The sequence below is a fragment of the Doryrhamphus excisus genome, chromosome 1 (genome assembly GCF_030265055.1).
Source record: "Doryrhamphus excisus isolate RoL2022-K1 chromosome 1, RoL_Dexc_1.0, whole genome shotgun sequence".
Lineage (NCBI taxonomy): Eukaryota > Metazoa > Chordata > Actinopteri > Syngnathiformes > Syngnathidae > Doryrhamphus > Doryrhamphus excisus.
The window spans coordinates 19568055-19588533 of NC_080466.1; the positions used below are offsets into that span (position 1 = coordinate 19568055).

The following is a 20479-nucleotide window of genomic DNA, read 5'->3' on the forward strand; positions in this document are numbered from 1 at the left end:
GAACAGGGAAAGCACTTTGACACCACTAGACTTTAGGTAAAACTATCCATCACCAGTCGCAACTATGTTGCTACAAAGCCCTAACTCAAAAAAAGGTGCTTCTCCTTTGAAGCAATTATGATTTTTATGGGAATTTTAGGGCCTTGTTTGCTGACAAAACCAGGGTGAGAAAGTAAAAGGGAGGGGACAATAGGAACAAAATAACAAATGAGCATGTGGGAATGGGAATAGAGCCAAATAAAACAAAAGCTCAGGGAAGGGGAATACAGACAAAAAAAGGACAGCTACACTTGCAAGGCTCTATTTACATTTTTAAAAAAAGGCTAGCCTGAGGCGTGGCGGCGGGTAGGCACAAACCTCCTCGGGAAGGTGAACTTAGTTGCATTAGGGATGAAGCCATAGCAACAAGGGCTGATGACGAAGGCGGCGCTTGCCTGGATGCAGTGCTCCATCACCATGTCTGTCGCTACGCCACAAGCATGGAGCGCGACCTGGTACAAAGACAACAACGCTGCAATTAAAGCCACACTCATTACATACAGTGAAGAAAATAAGTATATGAACACCCTGCTATTTTGCTATTTCTCCCACTTAGAAATCATGGAGGGGTCTGAAATTTTCATCGTAGGTGCATGTCCACTGTGAGAGAGATAAACTAAAAAGAAAAATCCAGAAATCACAATGCATGATTTTTTAACAATTTATTTGTGTGATACAGCTGCAAATAAGTATTTGAACACCTGTGTATCATCTAGAATTCTGACCCTGAAAGACCTGTTAGTCTGCCCATTAGAAGTCCACCTGCACTCCATGTATCATCCTGAATCAGATGCACCTGTTTGAGGTCGTTAGCTGCATAAAGACACCTGTCCACCCCATACAATCAGTAAGACTTTAACTTGTAACATGGCGAAGACCAAAGAGCTGTCCAAAGACACCAGAGACAAAATTGTACACCTCCACAAGGCTGGAAAGGGCTACGGAGCAATTACCAAGCAGCTTGGTGAAAAAAGGTCCACTGTTGGAGCTATCATTAGAAAATGGAAGAAGCTAAACATGACGGTCAATCTCAATCGGAGTGGAGCCCCATGCAAGATATCACCTCGTGGGGTCTCAATGATTCTAAGAAAGGTGAGGAATCAGCCCAGAACTACACGACAGGACTTGGTCAATGACCTGAAAAGAGCTGGGACCACCGTTTCCAAGGTTACTGTAGGTAATACACTAAGACGTCATGATGTGAAATCATGCATGGCACGAAAGGTTCCCCTGCTTAAACCAGCACATGTCAAGGCCCGTCTTAAGTTTGCATATGACCATTTGGATGATACAGAGGAGTCATGGGAGAAAGTTTTATGGTCAGATGAGACCAAAATAGAACTTTTTGGTCATAATTCCAATAAGCGTGTTTGGAGGAAGAAGAATGAAGAGTACAATCCGAAGAACACCATCCCTACTGTGAAGCATGGGGGTGGTAGCATCATGCTTTGGGGGTGTTTTTCTGCACATGGGACAGGACGAGTGCACTGCATTAAAGAGAGGATGACTGGGGCCGTGTATTGTGAGATTTTGGGGAACAACCTCCTTCCCTCTGTCAGAGCATTGAAGATGGGTCGTGGCTGGGTCTTCCAACACGACAACGACCCGAAGCACACAGCCAGGAAAACCAAGGAGTGGCTCCGTAAGAAGCATATCAAGGTTCTAGCATGGCCCAGCCAGTCTCCAGACCTGAACCCAATCGAAAATCTTTGGAGGGAGCTCAAACTCCGTGTTTCTCAGCGACAGCCCAGAAACCTGACTGATCTAGAGAAGATCTGTGTGGAGGAGTGGGCCAAGATCCCTCCTGCAGTGTGTGCAAACCTGGTGAAAAACTACAGGAAACGTTTGACCTCTGTAATAGCAAACAAAGGCTACTGTACCAAATATTAACATTCATTTTCTCAGGTGTTCAAATACTTATTTGCAGCTGTATCACACAAATAAATTGTTAAAAAATCATGCATTGTGATTTCTGGATTTTTCTTTTTAGTTTATCTCTCTCACAGTGGACATGCACCTACGATGAAAATTTCAGACCCCTCCATGATTTCTAAGTGGGAGAAATAGCAAAATAGCAGGGTGTTCAAATACTTATTTTCTTCACTGTATAAACACATGCAATAGAATTCATTAGAACCATTGGATGTCTACTGGCCTGGTTTGTAAAAATAAAGCTTTTTGTATTCCAGGTAGTTTGCGCATTAAACAGAAACACGTCTGTATATAACAACAGTAACTGAAATTAGCCCCATCTTGCTCAAACAGCCACAGCAAACGTTTGTCCAAGAATGTGTCACATGGCGTCCGGGAGTCTGAATCCACGAGAAGCTGCCTTGCAGAAGCGCCAAGTAGCAGAACATCAGAGCCAGTGAGCTCAATAGACACAAGGCGGATGCAAGGAGCATGGACGGAAACCACCAAGCTTTCATGGTCTTGTATGATCCCATTTCACTCGCCAAAACTGTACAGCAGAGACTCGAATGTTTCATGCCTTTGAGGATGTTCCATTTTTTTGTGGAAAAATACACTATGTCTGTAAAGTGAAATCATCAGAGTTTGTATCAGACAAAGGTAAAGATTACAATTGGTAAGTCGGCAGTACTGGTCTTCCTTGAGCCGCTTTCACTCGCCAAAAAAGTCCACTTGAACTTCAAACCATTAAAATTTGTTGGGGAAAATATGCAAGTTGAGTGCAGATCTTACTAGGCTGCACGGTGATCAAGTGGTTAGCGCACAGACCTCACGGCTAGGAGACCCAAGTTCAATTCCACCCTCGGCCATCTCTGTGTGGAGTTTGCATGTTCTGCGTGGGTTTTCTCCGGGTACTCCGGTTTCCTCCCACATTCCAAAAACATGCTAGGTTAATTGGCGACTCCAAATTGTCCATAGGTATGAATGTGAGTGTGAATGGTTGTTTGTCTATATGTGCCCTGTGATTGGCCACCAGTCAAGGGTGTACTCAGGATAAGGATATGCTCCAGCACCCCCCGCGACCCTTGTGAGGATAAGCAATAGAAAATGAATGAATAAATAATTATTAAGGGAAAATACGCCTGTGAATTACCGTATTTTCCGGACTATAAGTAGCACTTTTTTTCATAGGTTGGCTGTTCCTGCGACTTATACTCCAGAGCGACTTATAAATGAAAAAACTGTTTATGCTACATAAACACTGGACACCTTTTCTCTTCATGTTTATTTTTTGTGTAGCTGAATAACCATTGTGTTAGCATATCTTACACCTATTCAGCCTGTTCTCTATTCTTTTATTGTTAGAACTTGCCTTCCAAGATGATGTAATGCGACTTATACTCCAGTGCGACTTATGTATGTTTTTTCTACCTAATTATGCATTTTTGGCCTGGTGCGACTTATAGTCCAGAAAATATGGTAATCAGATAACATGAAAAATGGTTTAAATCTCGTGCTTTCACTCACCAAAAATTAACATTAAGATAGACTATTTATGTTTTTCCACTGATTTTTTTCACGGATGGCCACAAGAAGAGAAATTACTGTCAGCATTTCAAATTTTTGCTCCTTTTCCCCCCCATTTTCTGCTGTTGTTGATTTTAGGTTTCTTCTTCAATCATATTGAACGGGCCCCAAATGGCTTGCACTTTGGACAACCCTGCGTTGTGAGATTCTTCTTCTTCGATTTAACCAACCACTTCCCGAAGACTTCTTAAAATGATGCATAATGCATGAAGTGTCAATGACAGGCACACCTGAATGTATTAACATCCAACATAAAAACCCTGATTTTACCTACCAGGTCTTCAGGGGGAAATACAAAAATAAACACCGATAATGTGCTCCAGATTATGTGAATCCGATTTACATTTTCTGAGCTTGAGTGCAATCAAAGAAATGGACGACATTTAAATAAATCAGAGTGATGATTTTTTTTTTTGTACAGATGCTTGACAGTATTATAATGTATTTACAAGTCAAACAAAGCAAGAATTGTACACTAGTTATGCATATTAAATCCAGGGCACTGGTATTGTGTCACAAAAACAAAAGAATACAAATCTACCGCTTGGAGCAGTTCATCCAGGTAGGTAGAACGCTCAGACTAACCAGCGTCCAAGGCTGCCTGACCAAATGTGTAGAGGCACTAAAAACGCCCACATGCTGTTGAGTCCAATAATCTGTGCACTTTACTACCCAGAACGTAGAAGGCAACAATAAAAGCAGCTGGATTCAAAATGACCGCAGATGGTTAAAAAAAAAAAGGGGCATAATACAGATTGAGCAGGAATATAAAAAAGTCCATCTGTGACGATTCAGTGGGTGATGCCAAACTGATGATGATAGACTCCCATTAAAAGCAGTCAGACTGAAGCACAACCGTACGCATCGCTTGTTGTCAAAGGTCAAGTAGTGTTTTGTCATTTTTACGGTGCGTAACCGGTGGTTGAGTGGTTAGCATGTTGGCCACACAGTCAGGAGATGGGTTCGAGTGCATGCGTGGGTTTTCTCCGGCTACTCCGGTTTCCTCCCACATTCCAAAAACATGCTAGGTTAATTGGCGACTCCTAATTGTCCAATTGACCATTGTTGGTCTATAGTATGTGCCTCTCGCCCGAAAACAGCTGGGATAGGCTCCAGCATACCTGCGAACCTAGTGCGGATAAGCCACATAGAAAATGGATGGATGGTTATTGTGTGTAGCTGCTCTATAGGAGTCCACATTTCAATACAAAGGGCCAAAAAATGAGTATAAAACTGTAGGTCAAAATTGCTTGTAGGTTAAAAAAGTACTTTGTCACTACCGTTGAATAAAATATATATATTTTTAAATATATATTTATATATATTTATTTAAAATATATATTTTCCCACTTGGTGAGACTTGTTTCTCAATGAAAATTATAAGGAGAGATCTTCCTTTCATGGGCTGCACGGCGGGCGAGTGGTTAGCACGCAGACCTCACGTTGAGGAGACCAGGGTTCAATTCCACCCTCGGCCATCTCTGTGTGGAGTTTGCATGTTTTCTCCAGGTACTCTAGTTTCCTCCCACATTCCAAAAACATGCTAGGTTAATTGGCGACTCCAAATTGTCCATAGGTATGAATGTGAGTGTGAATGGTTGTTTGTCTATATGTGCCCTGTGATTGGCTGGCCACCAGTCCAGGGTGTACCCCGCCTCTCGCCCAAAGTCAGCTGGGATAGGCTCCAGCATACCCCCGCAACCCTAATGAGGATAAGCGGTATAGAAAATGTACACTTCACTGTCAAGTATGTTCAAGAACATACTTAAAACAGTCTTTGTACAGTTAGTAGAAGGGATTATGTTGATTCCAGCTTGACCCTGGAACAGATTATTTCTATTTTCATTCATTTCTATGGGAACAATTAAGGTTGACCATTCCGGAAAAGATCATCATCAAAGGTTTAACTGCATTAATATTACTATTAACGCTAATATTGATTTACTTATGAGGTTAAAACTGTCCATGCCAATAAAAATGTAAAATATATATTTAAAAATGCTGGATGAGAAAGAGAAATGTGTCTTCTTTGGTAATCACAACAAGATCTATCCACGTCCACTTGGCTGTGTCAGACATGTTGGCAAACCAACATGTTAAGAGCATGCACACAGTGACGCACTTCCCCCGATTACCTAAACCAGTTGTGTGCATCCAAAAGCCCATGTTGAAATTTATGCACTTGGCCGCAGATCACACACACTGCAGAGCTTTGGCAGCCACATTGTTGGCGAAAAATGTGTATGCGCTGCAAGCTATTGCTTTGGCCAGGTTGCACGTATTAAACACGTATGCCTGGCAACCACATTTGCTCTATGAAACTTTCTTACTAAAAATACAGTAGAACAGGTACATTCACACAATTACAAAATCCATTTTTATAAAACACATGATACACAATGAGATCTGGAAATCATATTTGTAAGTTGTAATGAGTTTTTGTTGTACCTCCTAATGCAGGAAGTGAACGTCTACACATCCATCTAATTTCTATGCTGCTTATCCTTAGTCTGATTTGTTGCAATGAGAGAGCCTTCAGTTTCTATGCTGCATATCCTCACTTGGGTCGCCGGGGTAGGCTGGAGCCTATCCCAGCTGTCTTCGGGTGAGACTGGTTGCCAGCCAATCACAGGGCACATATAGACAAACAACCATTTACACTCACATTCATACCTATGGACAATTTGGAGTCGCCAATTAACCTAGCATGTTTTTGGAATGTGGGAGGAAACCGGAGTACCCGGAGAAAACCCACGCATGCACGGGGAGAACATGCAAACTCCACACAGAGATGCCAAGCAGAGAATCAAACAGAGGTCTTCGGTGGTGAATGTATTTTTAGCGGTGAATTCAATTTTTTTTTTTTATTCTTTGAAATGGTTTTATTTATTTATTTATTTATCCTCTTTTACACTTCATTTTACTAGCATTTTGAGGTTAGTGAATAAAATATCCATGAATGAAATGTTAAATTCTTATATTTATTGATGCAACACATCAATGGCTAACTTTTCTAATAGGATGTCAGCATCACACACAATGCACACATTGCTACAAAATCGTCAACAACTGTATCGCATGTGCTTGTAATTAACAAAGATGTAGACACACATGCAATTTCTGTGGGATTCTGCGGTAAACAATTGCGTTTTCATATAATAATTCCGTCCGCAATTCCATGAACGCGGAAATCATAGGGCCTTAAATCTGTTACAATTGCACCTTTATAGAAAAATAAGGACATGGAGGAGATATTTTACAGCTGACAATCGAGCATTCAATGCCTGGACCAAGAATGCATCCCGTCTTTGTAATAAGGGTGGTGCGATGTGCTTGACAGAAGTGGTGGCCACTAAAAGGGTTGCGAATAAAGCTCCACTTCAGAAAAATGGAAAGCTCTGGCAGAAATGATTACTGACTGGCATTTTCACACATGACAGCAAAATAACCCCCCCACCCATCCCACCCAAATACAACCAATGCCCAGCCATGTGTTACAATGCCACAATGTTTATCACTAGGTCTTTTTACATAGAGATCCAGCACAAGGGACCATTTCCTAGTCATTGACAGAAATGAATGATTAAACCTTATGCATAATCAACAAGTGTTGGTGCTCAGTTCATAAAATACAGTATTCATCACCACTTTGAGACTCATCATCGCGAAAAAACAGCTGAGAAGATACATTTTTTTACAACTGAGCCAGAGAATGGTGCAACGAACTGCTAAAGAAATTGCATTCCGATAAAAAAAACATGTATGATGAAGGCTACAGAATTTGTCTGTCTCAAGAATAATTTAACAACATTAGTCTGACGAGACTAATTAGTCTGACTATTTTTGGAACTACTGTATCGGCGGTTTTAGCAAGTAAAAAACGGATATTTTGACGCAACATTACTTACCAAAACAGATCAGTTCATGCAAAGTATACTCCGATTTCCTGTCATCTCAGGAATGTTCACTTCAAAACAAAACATCCTTCACTGATGGGAGAGGGATGGAGTGCTTATGTTGCAGATTTAATGCAATTTAATGCAATTAAACAAAATCAACTACAATAACAAGAAAATGTAAAACTTTCAGAGGATGTTCTGTTCCAACTTTTTTTTTTTTTTCAAAGACAGACTTATTCAATTATTATTATTATTTTCCCCTGGAAAAACCATCATTTTAAAAAAAAACAAACTTAAATAAAAGCCTCTGTGTTAATTTCATTCTACAGTCAAACCATATTGATGTGAAACCTTGTCCTGTGGTCTTTAAAACGTAATGTACATGCAAAAAGACTTGTTACTTGTCACTTACTCCAACATGAAAAGGTCCAGTGAAGTAGTCCAGGTTGGCCTGAATGAAGCCAATGTTTTCTAGTCCGAGTTCAGTGCTGCGACTCTGTGCCCTCATCAGAGATTCTTCCTTGTTTTCTATGAGGAGAACCTGCAACAAAAACAACACCGATGCTCGTATATCTCTCGCCGTTACGGCTGACTAGTGATTGATACAGGCAGTAACGATATTTTATACAGTAAACCTCGGATATATCGGACTCAGATATATCGGAAATTCGCTCACAACGGACAGATAAAAAAGAACCGATTTTTCTGTAATGCATTTCCAATTTTTATAACGGATTTCGCCTATTTCGGACAAAATCTCCAGTCCCGTTCCAATGCATTTCCATTAAATTTCCCTCGCATATATCGGATGGCCGCATCGTGGCGCTCCGATTCGCTGAATCGTGACAGGCCGCTATACGATGTCATTTGCAGCGTTTGCAGCGTTGCCTGCGCGTCCAGGTACATTGGAAACATAGTCAAGGAAGTGCCTTTTTATAACGGATAAAATCCAATTTACGCATATACCGGATATAAATCCCATATATGCGTAAAACTGACATTTTCCGGTATACGCATATAACGGATTTCACTTATATCGGACAAAACCAGAGGGAACAATTGAATCCGATATATCCGAGGTTTACTGTACACTGTATGGCCCAAAAAAAGGTCAGCATCTGGATTTAACTCTGCAAAGGGGTAAGATTATGTTTAAAGGAAAACTGCGATCATTCACAATCCTAATGTGAAACATGAACACATATTACTTTTCTGTGAGTTGTAATGAGAGAAAACACGTTAGAATGAGCTAGCAAACAATGCAAGTCATTGGAACTGATCTATTTTGATTATAAAGAATTATTATTATATATTATATTATTATTATTCTAAAAAAAACATTGTACCATTTTATATGGTATATAACAGGTACATTGATAAGAAAATAATTAAAAAAACAAAAAAAAAACTTCAAGAAATTCAAGAAACAATACAAGCAGTTGATGTTTGCTAAATACAAGGATGAAGAGTCTTGAACCAGTCATGATGTGCTATATATATCACTATATTGACACTTACTATGGTACACATAATGTCATTGGATGGTCATATCACCTTGTACTCCGGTACGTGACAAAAAAAAATAATGATAAAACATAATAAAAATAATAATAAATAAGAAAATAAAATAATGACAAACATATTTTTTTAATAAAAAAAACTTAAACTATATTAGGAAAGCAGGAAGTGAACAAATGTGACAGTTACTGAAGTACCAGATGGAGGGGTAGGATTTAATAAGCTTTGCTTCTTCCTACTCCTTTTGGACATGTGGAACTGTGAACTGATTATGTGATGCATTCAATTGTAATCTGATGCATGTTCAAATGAAATAAAACCATTACCATTACCATAACACGTACTTACAGTATCTTGCTGTATTTTGATCATTTCAAACATTAGCAAAACATCTTTCCTAGGCGCAGTGATTTCACTTAACACTTTGATCGGAACTTGAATCTACTTCTGCCCCCCCCTAGGCAGAGAATCATGTTGCTGTGTGCTAAGCAGATCAGGCAAGAAGAGTGAAACCCACACACAAAACGGTTACTTACAATGTCTGCTCTGGTTGGGATGCTGACTTATGCAATAGCTGCATCTTTCAGCACAAGACATGTGCTCCCTGTTGTGCAAGTAAGTTCAAGATAGTCCTCAGGTAAAAAAAAAAAATGCTCAGAACACACAAGCATCTTGCTGAGTCTTTGTAGCATTGTTGTCGGGTCTACTGCTTTAGTCTGATGTATTTAGTCTATTGTGAATGATGGGCAAAATTCCCCAAAAAGTTCACTTTTCCTTTAAGCTGGTTATTGAATCAATTATTAAAAAGTGGAATACGCATGGGGAACTGCAGAGGTCCAAATCACGGTCATTAATACAACATCTTGGCAAAAAATCAATGCGGCACTAGACAGAAATAAATGTAAAATATTGCAGTAGTTTGAGGAAACAATGCCTCTGTGATTGTGTGCCGTAATCAAAGCTAAAGCATCAAAATATTAAGAGTATGTGAACTTTTCGTGTATCTTACCTGACAATGTGGAAGAGCGTGAGCCAAAACGATGCCCACGTGTCCCTGGCGGCACAATAAAAACTTGTCAGCGATGCCCCTTCTTTTAATATTGACTGTCAAGCTATACTACAACTTAGAGTTACTTCTTAGACTGCTATTATAATTATAACATCAGCTGTTGCCACTACCCGTTGGATTGACAGATGCACGTACACACCGTTCCACTGCAGAAATCCACAATGGTGTGTCCTGGTTTGGCTAGCTGTGTCACCATAGCAACCAAGTTATTCAGTTGTTGTTTCTTCCTGACTGTGCGGATATTTGACATCTTCCCTGCAAAACAGCAAGCATATAAAGACCAGGAGAACTTGAGAAGTACATCAGACAAGAAGTCCTCAGACAATTATTCTGTGCTGCCCAAGTTGCTAATTACAGCCGTGGCATTTATTGGCCTAAACCAGAAAGAAAACCCTGGATTACTTCGAAGTAGGCAGTAGAAATGTGAAAACTAATTACACAGGGTGTAAGATATTTTTAAAGAACAAAGAAAACATAAAGGTTTTAAAAAAATTGGGAGTTATTGCACTTTTTATTGGTTTCATGGTGTGAAAAAGTAAAAAATAAAAAAAGTAGACCATCATACCGTTACTACGGTAAAGCCTACGGTACTACGCTTTGGGTTCATACACAGTAAGTCAGTAATCTCCAACCAGTAGCGCCTAACCACTTTTCAACTAACTCTCCAAAGGTCATTTATTATCAATTCCTATGTCAACAAAATTAGAAAGGGTTCGGCAGTAGTCCAGAAGGCCTCGGTAACTCTTGGAAGTGAGTGTGACCAATGACCAATTTTCAACAGAATTTTTTTTTCTCCTCTTTTCAATAAAGATAACATATGCAGAATTACTAATGTAACAGGCAGCTGCATGATACTTCAAATACACCAGCTGCCATCTTGTGGGAACTACATCAGGAGGTTGCCTACAGCCACAGTTGATAATTCATTCATTTTCTACCACTTACCCTCATGAGGGTTGCGGGCGTGCTGGGGCTTATCCTAGCCTAGCTGTCTTTAACGAGAGGCGAGGTACACCCTGGACTGGTCGCCAGCCAATCACAGGGCACATATAGACAAACAACCATTCACACTCACATTCATACCTATGGACAATTTGGAGTTGCCAATTAACCTAGCATGTTTTTGGGAAAAAAAAAAAAAAAAAAAAAAAAGAGTACCCGAATGCACAGGGAGAACATGCAAACTCCACACAGAGATGGCCAAGGGTGGACTCGAACATGAATCGCACTTGCTATGTAGCCTGTGTGATAACCACTCATTCAACATGCAGCCGAGCAATGCCAATGCTTTTTTGGACTGTGCCAAATAGAAACCAAAGTGGTTATTTGCTTTTGCCACTCGTTTTTTCGCCTGAAATGCTAAAACTAGTCAAAATGGGCTTGTTTGAAGTTATAAAATACACAGGGGAGACCTTTTGAATGCCTTCGACTGACGGCTATGACTGGTTACATGAGAGAAATTCAAAGAAAAATCGCCATTCGGGTCAATAACAGATAACAGAAGAAGCGACTGAAGCAAATCAAATTTAGTAGCAGCTTTGAAATTTCAGTCTGGGACACACAGCATTCACGATGACCATAATAATCCATGGAAGGAGTTCAAATGTTTCTGAGCGGTAAACACTTTGCATCTCATGCCTCCTTGACCTCTTGGTAGATTCATGTGATGGAGCTCAGGTTTATTTTTGAAAGCAACCACTCTGGAACTTCCATATGATCCTTTAAAATCAAAACGAAAGCAGTGCTGATGATAACTGCAAACAAAGCAGCATCAAAAATTCAGAAGAAAATCTTCAACCTGTGGTGAGCAAAGGTACGTGCTGTGTCTGCTTCACTTGGAGGAACGAAGGTCCATTAGTTCGGGTCATCCCGTGTAAGCAAAAAAAAATGGAACCCTCCACGGGTGCTGGCGCTGTGCCCTGAGTGCCTCCATTAGCCTTTGATTCTGCAGGACTACCCAGGGATTTATCAGCGAGCTCCATCAACAGATTAGAATGTAAACAGAGCAAAGGAGCAAAGAGCCTCTTTAGTGTGAGCCCTGCAGGATACGACAGCCCCCCATCTCTCTAGAGGACACACTGGTGTTAACATAAGGAGGGCTGATTCGAGATTGAAGATTGGGTGGTGAAGGTTCAAGTTGCTGATTTGATTTCCGCATTTTGGCTGGGACTGGGTTGACCTGCACCTTTTTTTGGAATCATTCACAATCCTTATCTGAAACCTGATAAAGTCTTTCCCTTTTCTGTGCATTATAACACAGGAAAATTAGTTAATTTCAGCTAGCTTACAATGCTGTTATTGGGATGCACGTATTTTGGCTATGAATCCTTTTGTAAAAAACAATAGCCACGTTTACATGGACCCAAATATTCCAATTCCATTCGGGTTATTTACTCAAACAGAAAGAATGTAACCTTTGTGTACACCTCATTCCGAAAGAAGAGTGCCAATCCGAATGAATATATAATCGGATTCACAGGGGTGGAATATTCCTTTCCCCAATCCGATTGAGGTATCTTCTACCCGCTCAATCGGAAAGTTGTCAGACAGCGTTCTTCTTCGTGGTGTTTTTCTTCTTCTGTTGTTTATTGGCGGTTGGCAAGCAGCTTTCGTGTGCATTAGCGCCATCTGTGGAACAGAATCTAAACCCTTCTATATGCCATTCACAGGTCCAGTTTTATTAAAAAAGAAAATAATTCTTCTCAATTATAAAATATTAGCAAGATTGAACTTTATCTTTTCCTGTTCTCGGGTGCGTTCTTTCAGCGAATGCTGAGATATGATGTAACACGCAGCTCGAGACGTTCTTCGATTTAAAAAAATGGAGGCGAGCAATCGGCACTGGACTGCTGCGGAAAGTTTGTTTTTGATTCTAACTAAATTTCAAGACTGGACGAACGAAAAACTGGCAATACGGAGTTATTCCAACAAGTGGAAGAAAAACTCAAGGAAGTCGGTATCACGTGATGTTGGTGTTTACGTTTTACTGCGCATGCCCCATTGACTATTCTGGTTGATTATAGCGACGCATGTAGACACATGATTGGAATATTCCTTTCCATGGATACCATTGCTTTCGGAAAGAGAAAAACTCCTCATGTAAACATGGCTAATGTTGCATGGTTTGATATACACACTGTGGTCATATTGACACTGTTGATAACAATGCGCCGAAAAAATACGTACATTTCGGTGGTGTTTTAAATTATCAAAATACGACAGGATACTGTAACTACTACATGGTATCATGGGCAAAATTCCCAAAATAGTCCAGATTTTGTGGTTCATGCAGGGGCTGCATGGCGGTCGAGTGGGCGCGTAGACTTCACAGCTAGGAGACGAGGGTTCAATTCCACCCTCGGCCATCTCTGTGTGGAGTTTGCATGTTCTCCCCGTGCATGCGTGGGTTTTCTCCGGGTACTCCGGTTTCCTCCCACATTCCAAAAACATGCTAGGTTATTTGGCCACTCCTAAGTGTCCATAGGTATGAATAAATATAGGTATAGTAAAATATCTCCTCCATTTCCTTATTTTTCTATAAATGTGCAATTGTAACAGATTTAAGGCCCTATGATTTGCGTGTTCATGGAATTGCGGACGGAATTATTATATAAAAACAGAATTGTTTACCGCAGAATCCCACGGAAATTGCATGTGTGTTAATCACATCTTTAATCACATCTTTGTTAACCACAAGCACAGGCGATACAGTTGACGATTTTGTAGCAATGTGTGCATTGTGTGTGATGCTGACATCCCATTAGAAAAGTTAGCCATTGATGTCTTGCATCAATAAATATAAGGATTTAACATTTAATGCATGGACATTTTATTCACTAACCCCAAAATGCTAGTAAATTAAGTGTAAAAAGGGGAAAAAATCAGAAATAAAACAATTTGAAAGAATTTAAAAAAAAAAATGAATTCACCGCTAAAAAAATACATTCACCACCAAAGACCTCAGATGCGTGGGTTTTCTCCGGGTACTCCGGTTTCCTCCCACATTCCAAAAACATGCTAAGTTAATTGTCCATAGGTATGAATGTGAGTGTGAATGGTTGTTTGTCTATATGTGCCCTGTGACTGGCTGGCCACCAGTCCAGGGTGTACCCTGCCTCTTGCCCGAAGACAGCTGGGATAGGCTCCAGCACCCCCTGCAGCCCTTGTGAGGAAATGAATGAATGTTATATACAGCCACTGAGGAAATACGCTCCAGGCATGTTGCAGTGTTCATTTCACCGAATGTTTGATGTTTGTAAACTATGTAAAAATATTTTTGGTAAAATCCCCAAAACATACGCAACAAAGCTGCACTTCTGGAAAAAAAATAGCCGAAGAGCAATCACACTAAACAGAATCTAGCTGCTTAGTTTGAAGAAGAGGAGGCCATGCTTTAGAAGGCATCAATTGTCAAACCTTCATAAAGCGCGCTTTCACTGTTGTTGTGTGTGCCTGTGTAAGGCCGTGATGACAAGCAAAATGGGATGCTAATGAAGTTGAACCCAGGAGGAAAAAAAAAAAATGCTCGGCGTGCACCCTTCAACAACTATGGAATGTCTGTCCAAACATGACCAGACGGAGCTGCAGGCGAGAGGTCGGATCGTGCAGGTTGCAGCGCGTTACCTCGCATGTCTGCGTGGTGTCTCGGCCTCGAACTGTGTCACTTCCATTTAGCTCTGCCAAGCACATTATATTACAGACAGACATGATTACATTTCGCTATTACCGCAGGAAGATTATGATAACTGAAGATGAGCTCATGCTTAGGTATGTATATTTGCAGTATTTATTGAATAAGCCATTTATTGTTAGCATATGTTCTTCAATCGTCTCTGACTGTTTTAGCACAGTATTACAGGTTTTCACAGTGAATTCTTAAATGATAAATTCAATTAAAATGATAGAAATCTAACCCAAATTGAGCGATAATCAATAGTTAAGATGGACACAAGGCATTTGTTATTACAAATAAAAAAATAAACAGTAAAATTAAGAAGTTAATGAATGAAACATGACGGATACAGATAAAATTTGTAATAAGCATAGTAATAATCAGATTTTACAAATGAAATAAATCCAAAATATATATTTTGTTGATATTTTAAATCAATTCCCGGTGAGTTCTGAAACTCCGAAACTTCAAGGCATTACCCAAAAGCAAACATGTACCGTCACATACCAAAATGTCTAAAAATGATTTGTCAAGAACTTAAGCCCTCATTCATTCCCTCCGGGTATTTTCCTTGTCAAATTAGCAGACAGAGAGCACAATGAATTCATGTCAACTCCCTTCCACAGTCAAGGATTCTTAAAACCACACAAATAACATATGCTGGGAATAATAATGGCATATAAATGATATTGATGTATCAATAAAAACAAGTTTATGCCTGTGCACTTTGTCCTACATACTAAATACGTTTTGTGTAACCGCTATATGAAAGTATTAATATTATGGAGACCCTTCACTGAGTAAACCAAGTCCAGTCTGGTCCATGTCTCCTAAATCAAAGGAGACATGCTATCCAAGCATCGTGCATTGTTGTTTATTCATAGCCATAATTAATTTATACCTGAATCCCTTAGAAAAAAAACACTGTGAACCTCGGAAACCTCACCTCCACTGTCCAGTACCCAGGTATTTATTTCACAGTCGCACTGGTTGAATTTCTGTCTAAAAAGTCATTGAATCGATGTAAAGTTTTGAATCGTATCATTCTAAATCAGGGGTCTCAAACTCAATTTACCTGGGGGCCACCGGAGCTAGGTTCTGTGTGAAGTCGGGCCGCATCAGGTTTTCCAAAAAAAAAAAAAAAAAAACGCATTTATTAAAAACTGGAAAAAAACTATCTTCAATGCTTTTGCTTCTGCTATACCCTACACTTTTTCAGTACTTTGGTTCTGGTTTTCCACACCAAAATATCTGATAAAACATTCCACTGTTCTCAAATATCTTAATTGTTATTTTTCTATACACAAAATAAGATTAAAAAACAAACAAAAACAAATGAAGAATAAAGACAATACATCAATCAATCAGTAATAAATAAGTAAAATAATAATAAAACAGCAAATAAGAAAAACGTAAGAAACCACATACAGTTGGTAGAGAAATTATTTTTTTCAGATTCAAATGTACAGTATTAACAGTTATTTAACCATTAACATGAACATTAATGAAACTTAATAATTTGACCCAATTAGCAAGTTAGCATCATACTCAGTTCCATCTGGGAGCAGCGTCGTAACTTTAACAACATGTTTGATGAGATGCTTTATCTTGACGTGTATTTTCCATGTTATTCCAAATCATTTCCTGCATTTATTTGTACCCAGTGTCATAAGCCTTTAGCTTCATTGCTAATCCAAAGCAAAACAGGGCGGGGTAACAGGGTAGGGTAACAGTATTGGGCGGGGCAAAATCATGTTAATTGTGTCCGGTGTGCACACAGCTTTAAAGTTGTCATTTCAACATTAAACTTTGGTATCAAGGTGGGGGCCTCAAAGTAGCGTCTCACGGGCCGCATTTGGCCCGCGGGCCACGAGTTTGAGACCCCTGTTCTAAATGAATCAATGTCATCCCTGAATTGTATCGGTAGCAAGGAATCATGATACGAATCGAATCATTATGAAAACAAATCATCACAACTCTTAATTTGGACTTTGGAATGGATCCATTCTGAGTGTGCCACAGGCTGAACAGCAGCACATTAACGACTCCAGCTTAAAGAAACAAATGACCCAAGGCTCGGCATAACGCGTCTACAGATTTACTACGTCCATGTGGAAAACAACGAAACGATTTTGTTGATGGCCGATACGGACTGTACAGCTGTCGCCATAAAAAAAAACAGCAGTGGCCATAAAAGGTTCAGACAGTGGCCAAATTGCTATAAAGTGCTTTTAAAACATTATGAGCAATCGGTTTCCTGCAAAGTGTTGGTGGAAAAACACTCATATTTTTCCACACAGTCACATCTATTTTGAAAAATACTAGAAGTGCACAATTGTAGACGGCCACAATGAATGACGTTCACAGCGAATCCTACAACTGTGTAGTATAGGTCAAAAATATTTCCATCCAGGGCCACATATCGAAAATTTTGAGCATGCCGGGGCTACTTTGATATGTTGTACAACACCACATGTAGATATGTTGATAATTTTTACATTATATTTCAAGAAAAAACTATGATAACATAGAAAAAAAGCCCATTATTAGCATGACTTGGCTCATTTTTTTTAAATTAAAACAAAAATATTTAAAAAATAAATATATATATATAATAATAAATAATTTGTAATATTATGACTTTTATTATGAAAATTCCAGCTTTGTTATTTAGTTTCTCATAATATTATGACTTTAACAAATACCATTCTTTTTTTTTCATACTTCAACTCTATTCAACCAAAATGGCATTATTTTTCTTCATAATTCTCATACAATTGCACATTTTTTCTCATTAGGATAAACATTTTCTCAGAATATTTTGACCTTACTGTCAAAAAATGTGTCAAAATGTTTTTCATTTCTGCTGTTTTTTTATTTTCCAACTATTTAAACTTTCTTCGATTTTCTTTTCGTAATTATGACTTGATTCGAATATTTTGACTTTATTCTTGTAGCATTATTAACATTTTCAGCAACCTAATTTTCCATAAACCAAAACTTTATAATTGATTTTCATTGTTTTTTCTCTCAAAATATTCTGATTTTTAATTTTTTTCTTTAATATTTAAATTTTATGCTACTAAATTTTTTTGCTCATGATATTATACTATTCTTGTAAAAATACAACCTTTTTGTTTTTTGGTGGGTTTCTTGTGGTTAACTTATACAGTATTTTTAGAATGTGCTGCCGACCAATGAAAAAACACATGCTGTTAAAGTTTTTTTTTTTGGAGGGCTTTGTAGTCTAAATAGGTGTGTCCCAATGATGTGCATTGTTAGCCTGCTCATATTAAGTCGTTATTAATGCACATTAAAGGGGAATAAATATGTTCATGTTTCACATAAGGATTGGAAATGATGTGCAAAATTAAAAAAAAACGTGCAGTTCCCCTTTAATGAAGGATTCAACATGATATAAAAGCTGATCCATGCTATAGTTTAACCATCGAAATCTTCTGCGGTGGTTCGCTGAGCGATGCAAGCTGTGGTTTGTGTTGTTCTGTAGACACAACAAACACACTCATTGTACACCAGTGTAAAAAGACACCATGAGGGAGTGAGAACAATGAAGAGCAACAGCTCGACCGTGAGCCTATCACTCCGCCATCCAACAGACGCAGCATTTGGGCCACTTGTCAAACAAACACGACTCATTTCTTACCTAAGGTAAAATTAGAGTGGTGCACATCACAGTTTCCCTCTATGATAATAGTTGAGTGTTTTTCAATTATTTTCTATCATGCCTTGGCCACATCGATTTGGAATACAGTCACCCCTCGCCATGTTGCGCTTCAATCTATCACAATTTTTCACAAATATATTATATAATAATTTAATCATGGCTGAATACGACCTACTACTAGGCCAAAAGTATGCATATTTAAACTTCAGAAGACACATTCAAAGACGTTGTAATTACAGATGTTCTGATCAGGGTTTATGTTTATGAACATAAAAAAAAATTTCAATTCATTTATGATGACTGCTATTGGTCAGCGGTGCCGTATATGGGGAAAGGTTAGGACAATTCTAAAGGTCCCTTGACTGCCAATGGACCCAGAGAATAGGTAATTACTAATAAAATTAGTAATTAATTAATAATGTGGGGCAACATAATTTTTTTTATGGGTTGCGACACTGCTACTGGATATGATCTGATCTGAAAAAAGGAACCATAAAATCACCTTAATTAAGATTTTATTCCCCCTTAAGAACATTTTAATTTAAAAGCTGCATTTTGTGTTCAGTTGTGCTGTCATTGACGAATATTTTAATTAGTTTAATGATCTGAAACATTATTAGCAACTTATTGAAAAAAAAAATTCCAAAATAAATTACTTCAGACACTATTATTGTCTGCTTTCGCTTTGTACCATATTGTTTTTGTTATGTATTACATTGAATGGTGATTTTTTTTTCAGTCCCCATTTGCACTCCACAACATACAGTATGCTATTGCAACCTCCATAACTGTAAATCATTCAAGTTCAAATTTAAGTAGACTTTCAATTGGGAACAAATCAAATCCTGCCTCTGAGGTTTACTGGTTTATTTCCAATTTAAAGTAAACCCAAGATAGTGTGAACGCCAAGGCACAGCCGTATGATGAGCGGTGATATCCGCTAATTATTTGCCATAAAAGGAGCAACAGTGACAGCACATAGCAACCAACCAAAAGAGTTCAGAGTTCACTTCAGAGATTCTCAACTTCAAGCTCCTTAAAAGTCACTTTACCAATTAACAGTATTTTCATGGAAAAAACTACAGTATTTGGACAAATATTCACTAATAATTAAGTAGAAAGTAAACTCCCTTCACTGGCAATGAAAGGAAGATTCATACATTCATTTTCTACTGCTTATCCTCATGAGGGTCGCGGGGGTGCTGGAGCCTATCCTAGCCAATCACAAGGCACATATAGACAAACAACCATTCACACTCACATTCATACCTATGGACAATTTGGAGTCGCCAATTAACCTAGCATGTTTTTGGAATGTGGGAGGAAACCGGAGTACCCGGAGAAAACCCACGTATGCACGGGGAGAACATGCAAACTCCACACAGAGATGGCCGAGGTTGGAATTGAACCCTGGTATCTTAGCTGTGAGGTCTACGCGCTAACCACTTGTCCACCGTGCAGCCACATATGTTTTTCATTCATTTATTCATTCATTTTCTACCGCTTTTCCTCACGAGGGTCGCGAGGGGTTCTGGAGCCTATCCTAGCTGTCTTCGGGCGAGAGGCGGGGTACACCCTGGACTGGTGGTCAGCCAATCACAGGGCACATATAGACAAACAACCATTCACACTCACATTCATACCTATGGACAATTTGGAGTAAACCGGAGTACCCGGAGAAAACCCACGCATGCACGGGGAGAACATGCAAACTCCACACAGAGATGGCCGAGGGTGGAATTGAACCCTCCTAGCTGTGAGGTCTACACGCTAACCACTTATCCCATGAAAGGAAGATCTCTCCTTATAATTTTCAATGAGAAACAAGTCTCACCAAGTGAGTGGAAAATATCTCCATATTTTATTCAAAGGTAGTGACAAAGTACTGCTCTCAGCCTGAGCTGAAAGTAATTTGTACTGCGTCCTGAGGGAACAACATGAAGTCAATGATTATCTGAGGGGGAATTCATAAATCACGACTGGAACCAAATACAGCAATTATCTCAATGCACGTTTAAGCGGTGACATGCTTGAGGGGAAATCACGTCTCTTGCATTCAGACAAACCTATTTAACAACTGACCAACTTTCTTAAAACAA

General features: G+C 39.1%; 1 protein-coding gene across 1 annotated transcript in view; it reads right to left on the reverse strand.

Annotated features, from left to right (window-relative positions):
• The window catches only part of gstcd (glutathione S-transferase, C-terminal domain containing), a 45949-nt gene that overhangs the window by 13352 nt on the left and 12118 nt on the right, over positions 1-20479 (reverse strand). The window contains exons 5-8 of the mRNA XM_058070576.1: positions 10163-10278; positions 9964-10008; positions 7849-7977; positions 358-491 (exon numbers count right to left, since the gene is read on the reverse strand). Of these exons, the coding sequence (XP_057926559.1) occupies positions 358-491; positions 7849-7977; positions 9964-10008; positions 10163-10278 (424 nt within the window). The remainder of the gene's footprint in view (positions 1-357; positions 492-7848; positions 7978-9963; positions 10009-10162; positions 10279-20479) is intronic.